This window comes from Poecilia formosa, unplaced genomic scaffold, assembly GCF_000485575.1.
Source record: "Poecilia formosa unplaced genomic scaffold, Poecilia_formosa-5.1.2 Scaffold20, whole genome shotgun sequence".
In the NCBI taxonomy this organism is placed as follows: domain Eukaryota; kingdom Metazoa; phylum Chordata; class Actinopteri; order Cyprinodontiformes; family Poeciliidae; genus Poecilia; species Poecilia formosa.
Window position 1 is genome coordinate 3,586,169 of NW_006799959.1, and position 12,854 is coordinate 3,599,022.

Here is a 12,854-nt window from a genome sequence, read left to right on the forward strand (position 1 = left end):
GAAACTTTGGGGCTTGTTTTGTAGCTGTAGTGTTAGCAAAACATTGTGTTCCTTTCGTGCACATTTAAGATTTAGACATCTTGACAGATAAAGTCACCATCGTTAGCTAGCAGGTTGGCTAGCAGGGGCGGGATCTCGCTCGCGTGAGGCTCGTTTGAATACTGAATACTGAATGCTGATGCCCCCTTTTGCCCCAGTAGCCGGCCCCGGTACTGATTAACATTCTGGACAGAACCAGCATTTGATCCAGACATATATTTTATACTGTGAAAAGTTAGAAGTGAACATTCAAAATGTGCCAAAATATATTCATTTCCTGACATCTAGAATAACGGACCGGCCAAGACTTGGAAAAGTTGTTGCGGCCGGAGGGGGCAGGGGGGGAGTGAACCGTCAGATAAGGCTTCTGCATGTTGGTTTTCCCTTCTCGTTCTCAGTCAGGGAAAACCCCACAGGCTACGATAAAAAAGACCAAGACATTCTCCTGTCTCTTCTCTGGGCCTTTTCCACTTTGCAAAGGAACTTTCCAAAGTCTGTTTTTTACTCATTTTGCTGCTTGTGGGCTCAGTGTTGGCGCGCAAGTAACCGAGAGAATCCGGTTAAAGGATTTTCAAAATAAAAGATCATCCAGACTTAAATAATACATAAAACGGAAATATTTAATTATTTCTTGCGCGGCCCGGTACCAATTGGTCCGTGGACCGGGGATTGGGGACCACTGCTATAATCTATAATTATGTGATACTTTTACATTGATGGCATTTCCTCCTTGTGTTTCAGATGAATGTGGCATTTCTGCCTATTACATCAGCACCTTCAGCTTTGACCATGCTGTGGTGAGTCCAGAAGGTTTCACTATGACGCCTGCAGCGATAGAAACTAAATGTATTTGGGTAAATAGTTTTTGTAATCTTATCTCACTTTTTTACATACTTCAGGTTTGAGTGTGTATCTTGATGATGAAAACTAGATTTTAAGTTATTTTCTTAAATATTCAGCTACTTGGAACTTTTGTCATCTTCCTGAAGACATATGATTCAAACTTAAGGGATTTTTTTTGTACGAGTAATTCAGTCTTATGACTTGGAGGAAAAATTCTTGCAGCATGTAAAAAATGACACTCTTAAGTGGAAAATTATGTCTCTACTTAGTTTTACTCACAGGTTTTGCATTGGAGTTTACTCATTCTTTTAATTGTCATGCAATTAAGTTATCCAGATAAAAACGTCGAAAATGTCTATTCTGGCGTTTTGGTCCTTAAATTTTTGGAATCTGAGTTGTGTACCTTNTGTATGCTTTACGCGCATAACAACCGAGTAACAACAAATCCAATAGCTGACAGAGCAGGCGCTGCGTTAAGTATCAGGATTCAGCGCCAAAAACGCAAACATTTCCCACACAAAGAACAGAATATTTAGTCCGTAACAGTTTCTTTTTTCTGGCTTGATGTTTATTTTGTGATTACTACCAGTAAACACAAAGGAGTTATTTCGCTAACTTGGCCTTTTTATCGTAGCCTGGGGGTTTTCCCTGACTGAGAACGAGAATACGACCTGTTGAATGTGACAGGTAGCCAATCAGAAAGCGCGGTGACGTAAGAACAGAGGGGAATCCCAAATATAGCGCAACTGAGAGATAGCGGAGATATGTGGAAATGTTTATTATTGTATGTAAAGGTCATTATTATATATGTTTATTATGTTTATTCAGTTAAAAATGTTAACTATGAACAACATAACTCACATCCAAATCATAGTGCAGCAAATAGAGCGGCTGCCCCAGTCGTCTTTTATCCACCGTCTTTTCTTTTTATTACGTCGTTTATCACTTAAAATGAGTCCACAAACTATCACTATTGCTTCTACATCGTCATCCGTGTTTGGGTATTCTAAATTCCCGCTATGTTGGTGGGTTTTACTGGATTATCCTCTGGAATCGGGATGTTCGTGACTGGAATCGGTTCCTGCCATGTGGCTGGAGACACGAACCGATTGAACCTGTTGTACTTTTATCAGCTCTCTGGTCACAGAGGTTTGGAGAATCGGCCGACAATCCTTAAATCTTTCCGTCTAAACCAGACTTAAGACTCACAAGCTCTACTCATCTCCTCTCTACCACTGCCCAAACGCTCTCTGACTCTGATCCCTATGGTAACGTTTATATATCCCTTCAAAATAAGATACAGATGCGCCACAAAAACGAGCATTTTACTTTCGTGAAAATTTTAACTCACGATAATGACTAACGGGAGCCCTGAGCTTGTTTCTCTGCAACGAGACGGTCCCATCTGGGACTGATGAGAGACAATAACACCCGAGGTGTGTTGCTTATATCCACAGCGTGCTGGGTGTCTACGTGGCGAAGCAGTTTGAAGCTTCATTGCCTCATTAGCAGCCGGTCGACGCATGTTACACAGAGCAGCTTGTAATGTCGGACTCACCTACCGGTCCGGGATAAATCCATTCTCCTGTCTTTTCTCTGGGCCTTTTCCACTTTGCAAAGGAACTTTCCAAAGACATCTGATCTGTTTTTTACTCATTTTGATGCTTGTGGGTTCAGTGTTGGCGCGCAAGTAACCGAGAGAATCCGGTTAAAGGATTTTCAAAATAGAAGATCCTCCAGACTTAAATAATACATAAAACGGAAATATTTAATTATTTCTTGTGCGGCCCGGTACCAATTGGTCCGCGGACCGGGGATTGGGGACCACTGCCATAGACATAATATAAGCATAGACGCCTCATGGACCGCTCCGGCGCAGGAAATACGGCGGCCATCTTGGAGCGGTATATCCTCCTACTTTGCTCAATCAAAACAGCAGAAGATGCCTCAGCACCATGGGCGTAGGTTNTACTTAGTTTTACTCACAGGTTTTGCATTGGAGTTTACTCATTCTTTTAATTGTCATGCAATTAAGTTATCCAGATAAAAACGTCGAAAATGTCTATTCTAGCGTTTTGGTCCTTAAATTTTTGGAATCTGAGTTGTGTACCTTTTCAGATTCCGAAGCGGCTTTGTGGTTTCCTGACATCATGATGTTTTTTTCTTTCTTTTTGTACTCACATTGAAAGGTAATTTCTTTCAACCGGTTCATTTTAAAATGGATTGGGCACATTTATGTTTCCATGGAAACTATCAAAATAAAAATAACATAAAGCAGCATACAAACGTTTGCGACAAATAGCCAATAAAATTAACTTTTTTGACTTGTTCTACATTTTCACCATTCTTTTCCTTGCTATTTGCAATCTTGCATGTCAATAAAATGCAAAACGTTTGTGTAGCGAGACTTTACTTTCCAGGGCATTACCTTTACAGAAAAGGAGATGCATATGATCAGCTGTTCAGTTAGGCTGACAAACCTACACACTGCATTTTATTTCCATTTTCTTTATAAAAATGCTCAACCTCCGTCAGGTTGTGTGTGGATCATTGGTCCCTTTTTAAACTCAACCACAAATTCTCTGTCAGACTGACATCTGGGCTTTGACTTGGCCAAATCCACAGCTTCCACCTTGTCTTCAAACCATTTCTGTATTGTTTTAGCTGGAAGCTGCAGGTTGTTCTCCTGCTGAAAAATAAATGCTTTCTTAGTAGTTCTCTTCCATATTGAAAAAAAATTGTCCTCCTGGATGTCCCTATATTTTGCTGAATTCATTACACCTTCTTCCTTTACAAGCCTTCCGGGGCCTACTTTTTAAAATAAGGCAAAATTTGCCTACTGAGAAATTTTGGAGACCCAGATTTGGTTTCTACTACATTATCATAAATATAAAACTGGATTCCAGAATTCTCTATATTGGGTGCATATCCCAAATTTTATACCTGATATGGCTGCCATCTTGAATTTAAAGTGGCCCATGTGGTTTTTCAACAGAGGGATGTCTAAAGGCGTTTCTATGCTAACTTTGGTGCATTTGAAAGACTCTACTAAAGTATTACATTATCTGCTGCACTACACAGTACCATGCTTCCACCACCAAGCTTCACAGTGTGGATGGTGTGTTTGTGGTGATGTACAATGTTTGGTGTATGTCAAACTTAGCATCTTGGACAAATCAAACAAAATGACGTTCTTCCACCGAACCATGGAGTCTCTCACATGCCTTTTGGCAAACCTTTTTCAAGCCTCCCTCCTGGAACTCCTTCACCACAGTCATAGCTGTTACTAGTCACTCAGTTAGTATGGACAGCCTGATGTGGGCAGAGTTACACATAAGCCACATTCCTTCTAAGTCTTGATGCTTGATTTGAACTGAATTCCAGGGGATGGTCAGTTCCTGAAGAGATGTTTTTGTTTCCATTGCTTAACTTATACTTTTAACTAACCTTCACTCTGATTTGCTTAGGGTGTTCTTCATTATTCATGTTGTAATGGTAACCAGAAATACTAATTAACCAGTGAATGGACATTCCAGACACAGGTGTCTTTATACGACAGTTATTTGAGAGTCAGTCACTGCACTCAGGTGATCTCCATCCCACTCAATGGAGTGGAATGGAGATCACTCCAANCCTAAAATTCCTTGATTTTAGTTTCTGTAGGGTGATACATTTAATCAATTATTCTTAATGTTTTATTTTGAAACAGTGTGCAGTCTTCCCATTGCATTTGCATGTAGTCAATGGTAATATAAGAACTTTAAGCTTTACTCACTTTTAAACAGACCTGTAGGCATGTTGTAGCAACCTGAACACTGAGTACTTCCCAAATGTACTTATTTTAATGGCATGAAAAAAAATAAAACTATATTGCTGTTACAATTATTATAATTTCCACACATCGCTAAATAGGAAAGTATATTGTAATGAACAGGAGTTGGACTGGAGAAAAGACTGTACCTTCCTTTCTATAATGTTTACAGTGCTTCATTACCAAACATCACCAAGTATTTCTGTTCTACTTCTGCTCATTTCAGTCATGTTTTTCTGACTGTAGTGTAAATCATCTGCTCAATCAAGAGATGAGTGAAAACAGGTTTTCTTCATTTGGGTCCATTTCAGTGAAGAGGGAGCTACAGTCAAAATGTCAAAAGGTATGTTTTGGACTTTCTAACAATAAAATCTTTTCTGATTAAATTACCACACTCTTGGATGTGTGTAGTTAGCAGGGCTTTCAAAAATGTTGGTGTCAGTGACTTGGGACTTTTTTTTTTTTTTTTGGTAAATGATCATTTTGTATTATTTTAGGGATATTTCTATGTTTGAGCTACCCACATACTCAGAAGGTGGTATGTGAGGCTCCTGAAACAGCTTTTTGCACTCTCATTGAAGCAGCAAGTGTTTCTGTTTGTTTTTACCTCTAATTGTTTTACTTAGGATTTATTGCTTTAAATCATGAATGCCCAACATTGTAGCATTAATATTTTGCATTTCTATAAATTACATTTTGCAATTAAATTTTGAGGTGCGTGTTTTCTGTTTACGAAAATGGACAGTTACAGTCTCAGCCTTTGTAAAGGCATTAGATTTTAGATAAATGCATTCAAGTTTATGATCTTGTCAGCATGCTTTGTGAGTCAGAGTGGTCTTCCTTTCACTAGCTATTTTATTGAAGTAATACTTCTAGTTAACTTGTGGTAAGTTGCAAAGACGCACAGGAAGCAGAGGCCTATCGGAAAGGTAATGAATCAATCATAGCGAAAATCTTACGCCATAAAAGTACCTAGAAATCAGCTGACGTTGAAGAGACTTGATGCAAATTTTGGATTTCTGGTTAGCAGTAAAAAAAACAAAAAAAAAAACACATATGTTAGTAATGTGAAAATTGCACCACTGTTCAGTTTGAGACAGTTTTGTGAAGTTCATAGTGTTTTTGTGTCATTTGCAGTATTTCCTTCAGTGGAAGCGACAAAAATCATGGTAAGATGCTGACTTAATGAATGAACCCTGTGCTGATAGGAGTATCACTTTTATGTTTGCAAAAAAGGACATGACTGGAGATAGGGGGAGTTTATCTTCAGCACATTTTGCACACGCCTCTTTTAGCCAGGTCATAAATGTACATATGATTCTGTTTGATTGAGTTGACATTTCTTTATTGATCCGTCGTTTCAAACTCTGTGCCCAACAAAAATGAAAGACGGAGCAGGTACTGTATGCCATTAACTTTTTTTTATTATTATTTCCACTGATACAGTTGCATCTACAGTATAATTTAATATACTTCCTTGCAGATATACTTCCTTGGAACAATTTCAACATTGTTCCAAAATGTTGAAATTGTGCACTGACATTTGCAGGTCTGCTTGGGGTGGCATGCGCCTGCATGGTGCTGCTGGTGGAGGGCTTGGTGGCAAGAAATGCTGCAACAAAACGCACTGCTGGAGAAAGTTGCAAACTGAAAGATATGGCAAATCTCACAAGACACCAGATGAGAGGCACCTTGTTAAACTTTGTAAGTATGCTCTAGTGCTCATATCTGCGAGAATGGTTTGCTTTGCTTTTAGGTTGCTGCCATTTTAATGCACTTTAAATTCTTTTTTTTATTATTCTTTTAGCTTCAAAGTTATTTTAATCAGTTGCATTTTAAAGCTGTTACTATGCATTTTTTGTTTAAGCAAAAAATGCGTAAAATATGTATTTTAATAAAAATGCATAATAAAAAATATGCATTTTTAATATGCATATTAAAAATGTATTTTAATATGCATATATCACTGTTTAAATGCAACATATACAGGAAGAAAAATAAGAAATATGTGACAAAACCTTCATTTAAAATATCAGAATTTAAATAAGTGTTGTGAATATTCTGCTCAGTACATCACAGCACAGTGTATGTTTTTCGTGTTGCCACGCCACCAGCATGGTATTTACAAAGGTAAACTAAATGTAACTGTGGATATTTTCAGAGTATTTATCAGCACTCTGAATCTTAACTGACTCAAGTCTTGAATGGGATGTCTGCAATGGTCTGCAATGCAATGGTCACTCATGAGCCTCATGAGTGGACAGAAGGTGCATTTTGATGAAAGAAATACTTCCTGATTTAGTAACCGAGTCATCACATCCAAAGATTGTACTTAATAACTTTAAGATCATGTTGAAATTACATTTAAGACATTAGCAAAGTGTCCATAAGCCTTGGTATGTAATGAACAACATTATTAATGTATGTAATGGACCTTTCTTTCAGGACAAAGCCAATGGGGAACACCTTGGTACTTGGTCGCCTGGATTCCCTGAGCTGGAGGTTCACCTAAACTCTCCTCTCAATGCATCAAAAGTCCTGTGTAGCCTCACTTTCATGGCTGAAGGTCTGGAGAAAATCTTGGAGGATCAGAAGGATGATCTGAATCCCACAAATATCTCACTTCACAATATGCTTAGAGAAACAATTGAACAAGTCAAGATGCTTAAAGGGTGTGTGGCATTGTCTTTCAAGGCCGAATGTCCAAAGAAAATATTGCCACCCCAGAAACCTGAGTATGGTTTTGAGAGGAAACAGTGGAGCCATACTCTGTTGATGTCAGCCGAGAAATATCTAGGTTGGCTGCAGCATATAATTCCAGATAGAAAGGCCAGACAGATTAGCAAAAAGACCCTTCATGCTAGTAGCACTGGTTCTAAATACCTAGAAGGCAGTGTACATTATTTGTGATCTCATCTGAAAATAGTTTGTTTCGAATGCTGATCTGATTACAACTAGTGCCTTTAACTTCACCATTAGTGACTTGCATTTAAGCAGCATTTTTTTTTTTTTTTACTTTTGTAAGACTATAATAATTGAAAGTAGGTTATATAATAATAATAATAATTAATAATTTTAAAGTAAACTGACAACTCTAATGGTACAACTTACATAAACTTGTGTTTATCAAACAGCCAATATGACTCATATTTATCTTTTAGGAGCACAGTTCAGAAGCAGTTGGTCTAATTTAGAAAATAAATAGCTGCCATTTAGCATAGCAATACAGAAAAAAATACTAAGGATACATTTCCAAACCAAGACTTAAAATTATAATAAAAGTGGCAAACTTCAAAATAAAATGGAAGAGATTACTTGCTAAAAGGAATATCATCATACTTCTAAGTATTGCTGTTAAGCTAACATTATGCTAGGTTAGGATTTTTCTATTCTTCCTGTGCATCATTTCACCTGCATGGGCCAGTTTACTAAAATTAAGACATTGCTACATACAAGCTATATTGGAAATGACTTTGTTTTATTAAATTTGATAACCTCCAGCAATCGACACATTTCTCTGTGGCTGTAATTAATCAACTTGAGAAGGAGTTCTAATTCACTTAATTACAGAAGAGTGTTTTCTTAGCCTTCACAGTGATTAATTGTTTTGCTCTGGTCACCCATCCCTTGTGAGAAGACCAAACTGCCTGAGGGGAAAAGTTCACCTGGAAGAATCGCTTTCTGAGGGTTGTTGGTTTAGCCTTTAATCAACAAACTGGGCAGGGAAATTTGCAGCCAGATGGGTATCTGGCCTTGCATCAAAGAAATAATAAAGCAATATTGTAAAACACGAGATGATTAATTCTGGTCTCATCCTCATCACATCAGGTGATGAATTCATTCTTTGCCATTTATTCTTTTGCATAACTGTTACATTAGTGTTCAAAATGTGTAACGTTTCTCCAGACTTAAATTAATTTTGTCAATGTGCTGATCCACATTCATGGATTTGGAAAGTATATGTATACTTTTTGTTGTATCAATAAAGTTGTCATTTCAAGATTTTTTGACTTGCATGACTCTTTTATGGTACTTTAAACTTTGCATTGAACAACAACATTTACCGTCAGCAGTCACCACAAAGGAAACGACTATAAATGTTTCTGTTTCACAGTCACTTTTTATTAAATATCCATTTTATATGCATGCAATACACACAAAAGCACCAACATATTAGCCATTTCAGTTTTGTCCACAAAGAAAACAGCTATGTTAAGATTAAACCAGTTTCTTAATACAATGAGGAAGCTGTCTGTGCAGGAGACCTGATGATCATCATGGATGAATGTATGAAGCGTTCTATGCACTTATGAAGTGTAAATAATACAGTTTAAAAACAGCATTTGTCCTTCTCTCTGAGGTTGGACGTTTTGAATGTCTTCATCTGCAAAGATAATGCCAAACTGTCCAAAACAGCATTTATTTTATCAAGTCTCTTCTTCAAATACTTTAAAAAAAATGATTTATGGTTCCACTTGTTCTTCTTAAACCAACTAGGTAGTTCCAGTTCACACAGGTAGAAGTTCTGGAGGACTCTCACCATAGCAGTATTTTGCTTGGGGGTTTCGATAGGTGTTCTCATGCTGAACACTCTGCGCAAAAGGAGAGTTGTAGATAAAGTTAGCCTTTTTTTTTTTTAATCAAAATCTAATATAAGCTCAAATTTCTCACTTAAGAGGCCCATAATGTTGTAAGCGTTCACAGAGAATGATAAAGTCAATATATAATAGATATATTTAAATCCAATTTTTGACACAGGAAATGAATGAGACAACTGTAAGAAATTACTGATAAAAAGCCACAAGTGCATGGTTTTTAATCTGGATTACATAGATGCTAATTCAAGCAAAAATCTTGAATAACTGTTGGTAGTACGTGTCATTAGGTATCTGTGGGGAAAGGGAACACACATTTTATCACGGATATAACAAGTCTACACAAAGCAGTACGTGATTATTATGGTGTAAAACATGATATCAAGATAAATCATTTATACTATTTTTCCACCTTAAATGTGTCATTTATGTGTATAATTTCCCCGTTTGGCTCAAAAACAACATTGCGCATCACCAAAAGAACACTGCACACAGTGAAGCATGGTGGTGGCAGCATTATGCTTTGCGAAGGAACCCTAGTTCCAAACACTAATAAATGTTGGCACAACACCTTTAAGACTCTGCTAGAAATATGCACAACAGCCCAACGTATAAATTCAAATCAAAATAAGGAATTCCTTCCAAAACTGGGTATTACAGTTTAGAAGGCCTGGGTCACATTAATAGAGAAAAAAAAAGTTGCATTGTAGCTTAGCTTGGTCTCATTTTCTACGTTTCATTTTACAAAGGTACAGAGACTTTTATATCCACTGCATATTTCTTATGCTTTGTCGATGTAAGCGAAGCTACAATACAATATACNCACAGGTGTCTTTATACGACAGTTATTTGAGAGTCAGTCACTGCACTCAGGTGATCTCCATCCCACTCAATGGAGTGGAATGGAGATCACTCCAAATCACCTATTACTAGTAATAGTAATAGGTGCTATTGCTAGCACCTATTACTAGCAGTAATAGCACCTATTGCTAGTAATAGCAATAGGTGCTAGTAATAGGATTACTAGCACCTATTGGCTAAACCAGGGGTGGGCAATCCTGGTCCTCGAGGGCCGGTGTCCTGCAACTTTTAGATGTCTCCCTGGTCCAACACACTTTAATCCAATAGCTGAATCACCTCCTAAGTGCAGCCAAGTTCTCCAGAGTCCTGCCAACAACCTCATTATTTGACTCAGGTGTGTTGAAGTAGAAACACATCTTAAAGTTGCTGGAGACCAGCCCTCCAGACCTGGAGTTGCCCACCCCTGGGCTAAACCAATAGCTTTAGCCTATAGGCTAACTTATAGCCTATAGGCCTATAGGCTAACCTATAGGCTAATTGGGTCCTATAGGCTAATTGGGTCACATCAGGGTCAGGTCACACCAGGGTTAGGTGTGACCCAATTCCAGGGTCACACCTAACCCTGGAATTGATTTAGCCTATTGGTTTAACCTATTGGTTAGCCAATAGGCTAAACATATTGACTTATCTCAATCACTTTAAGGAGGGTGAATATTTATATAACCACTTATTTTATATTACATATTTTTATTTGATATTATTTCATAGAAATCGGTTTAATTTTGAAACAAAATATTTTTGGTATTTTTTCTGTCATAACAAGCCAGGTTTTGTTGATCAGGATTGATTTGTTAAAGCAATTAAAAGGGTAAAGCACTCATGGGGTGAATACTTTTTTTTTTATCTGTATTTGATGTGTTTGGAGCCTCAAGATAATACCTGAAACATGATTTGCCTTTGCCTTTGAAAACCTGATATTATAATAAATGACACATCATCTGTTAAAGCTTCCTCAGAACCACTGTAATACAGACTGCTACAGGAGATCCTTTCTGCCTACACACATCACTGTCTACCATGAATATTTAAGGAAAATTGGATAATGTAAGTTACAACAGCATTGTATTTCACTCTGGGATTAATGCATATTCTTGAATTGAATTGGATCATGCANTGAATATTTAAGGAAAATTGGATAATGTAAGTTACAACAGCATTGTATTTCACTCTGGGATTAATGCATATTCTTGAATTGAATTGGATCATGCAAGACTTCCAGTCTAATGAAAAAAAAGTACAGCTTGTTGTCACTGGTTTCCACTTGTGATTTTTTTTTCTGACGTTAAATTGGAGGACTTGAAATTGTTTGGAAATTTGCTTTATTATCTTCCCAGATTGCTGGACAGTAACAGTTGCTTCTTTAAGGTGTTTTCTTTAGTCTTTCTATCTTAGTATTATATTAATGCACTTGTAGCAAAACTGCCTAAAATCCTGCTTTTAACTGCAGGATTACAAAGCAGTTAATTATAAGCAGTTAATACATATAATTAACTGCTGATCAATTAATTATATGCATTTGATCAGCTCACAGAAAAAAGTGATTTTGATGCATTAATTGATTGCTTCAATTTTATGTTAAACATTCTCCATAGTTGAAGGTACTTTAGCACATCTTTTTTGGTTTTGGCCAAAATTACATATTTTTTGGTCTCTCATTTTTCAGTGATTTTCATCTGTGTTTAAAATTATTGTCACACCTGACCATGGAACGGCTCTGCTTGGGCGCTCCAACACCCTGGAGAACCTGGATTGTAACTTATGTATTGCTTTAGCTCAGGGGTCCCCAAACTTTTTCCTATGAGGGCCACATAACTTTTCCCTTCTCTGGTGAGGGGCCGGAGTCAGTTTGTAACAGAAAAAGTGTGATGATTGCAGGAGTGCCTAAATGTAAAAAAAAAAATTGTTTTCCAGACAGCACAATCAAATAACCCTCTATGGGGTTCTTCACAGAAAAAATCCAGGAAATAACACTATTTATGAAATAAATACCATATTTTCCGGACTATAAGCCGCAGATATCTCTGCCGCTCCAGGTTTTCCACAACGATGATGCAGCAGCAGCAGAGGGGGGCGGACCCCCAACATTTAAGTCATAACAGGTCAATTGAATATCACATTTATTACAGTTGAAAAAGAAAAAGTTGCCAAGTTTATATTTAGCTGAACTGATTACAGTAGTTTCCGAACGGTAACTAACAGTAAAACAGTGATTCTTCGTGTCTGCTATTAACATGTGCTAAATGAAAATGGACGATTTCTTCTTCCTCTGCTTCTTCGTTAAATTTCAACGGCAGCTTGCATCAATTATTGTTGCACTACTGCCATCTATTAGATCCTACTATCTATGCCTCAAATTCTCATAATGATCCCAGTATTATTTAAAAAAAACTAAAAATCTTCTTTATCCCCTCAATGCTATTTAACCGATCAACATTCTAAAATTTAAATTCCCTATTAAAACCTAATTCTGTTTTAATGGGTGCTTTCTTCTTTTATTTCCAATTTTGACTTCCAATGATTCACTTCCTGCTAAAGAGCCCCCTGGTGGTAGAAGAAAAATCCACATATAAGCCGCACTGGGCTATAAGCCGCAAGGTTCAAAGCTTAGGAAAAAAGCAGCGGCTTATAGTCCGGAAAATACGGTATATGAAAAAAAATCTAAATGCTCTCTAGTATTGTTCAGGGGGTCGGACCAAATGTGGAGG

The 12,854-nt window shown here is 37.3% G+C and overlaps 2 protein-coding genes across 6 annotated transcripts in view; one reads left to right on the plus strand and one right to left on the minus strand.

Moving 5' to 3' along the window:
* The first annotated feature begins 4,542 nt into the window (after positions 1-4,542).
* Positions 4,543-8,695, plus strand: LOC103134954 (uncharacterized). 5 transcript variants are annotated; one of them, XR_001661575.1, is made up of 6 exons: positions 4,543-5,036; positions 5,191-5,622; positions 5,831-5,862; positions 6,083-6,091; positions 6,243-6,397; positions 7,139-8,695. XR_001661575.1 is itself a non-coding variant. In XM_007547483.2 (3 exons), exons 1-3 carry the CDS (start codon positions 6,076-6,078, stop codon positions 7,601-7,603), a joined length of 636 nt encoding a protein of 211 aa, XP_007547545.1. In that variant the 5' UTR covers positions 5,873-6,075; the 3' UTR covers positions 7,604-8,695. The 5 variants fall into 5 exon arrangements, 1 of the variants encoding a protein (XP_007547545.1); XR_001661573.1 differs by lacking the exon at positions 6,083-6,091 and having other exon boundaries at positions 4,546-5,036; XR_001661574.1 differs by lacking the exon at positions 5,191-5,622 and having other exon boundaries at positions 4,567-5,036.
* A 102-nt stretch (positions 8,696-8,797) lies between these two features.
* Positions 8,798-12,854, minus strand: part of spring1 (SREBF pathway regulator in golgi 1) — a 7,854-nt gene continuing 3,797 nt past the window's right edge. Inside the window, exon 5 of the mRNA XM_007547485.2 lies at positions 8,798-9,285. Coding sequence (XP_007547547.1) covers positions 9,202-9,285 — 84 coding nt within the window. The 3' untranslated portion in view covers positions 8,798-9,201. The remainder of the gene's footprint in view (positions 9,286-12,854) is intronic.

What these genes read in the sequence shown, in the direction of transcription:
- LOC103134954 (XM_007547483.2), top strand. An exon ending in GAGGCACCTTGTTAAACTTT is followed by an intron (nt 6,398 to 7,138) that starts GTAAGTATGCTC and finishes CCTTTCTTTCAG; the next exon opens with GACAAAGCCAATGGGGAACA.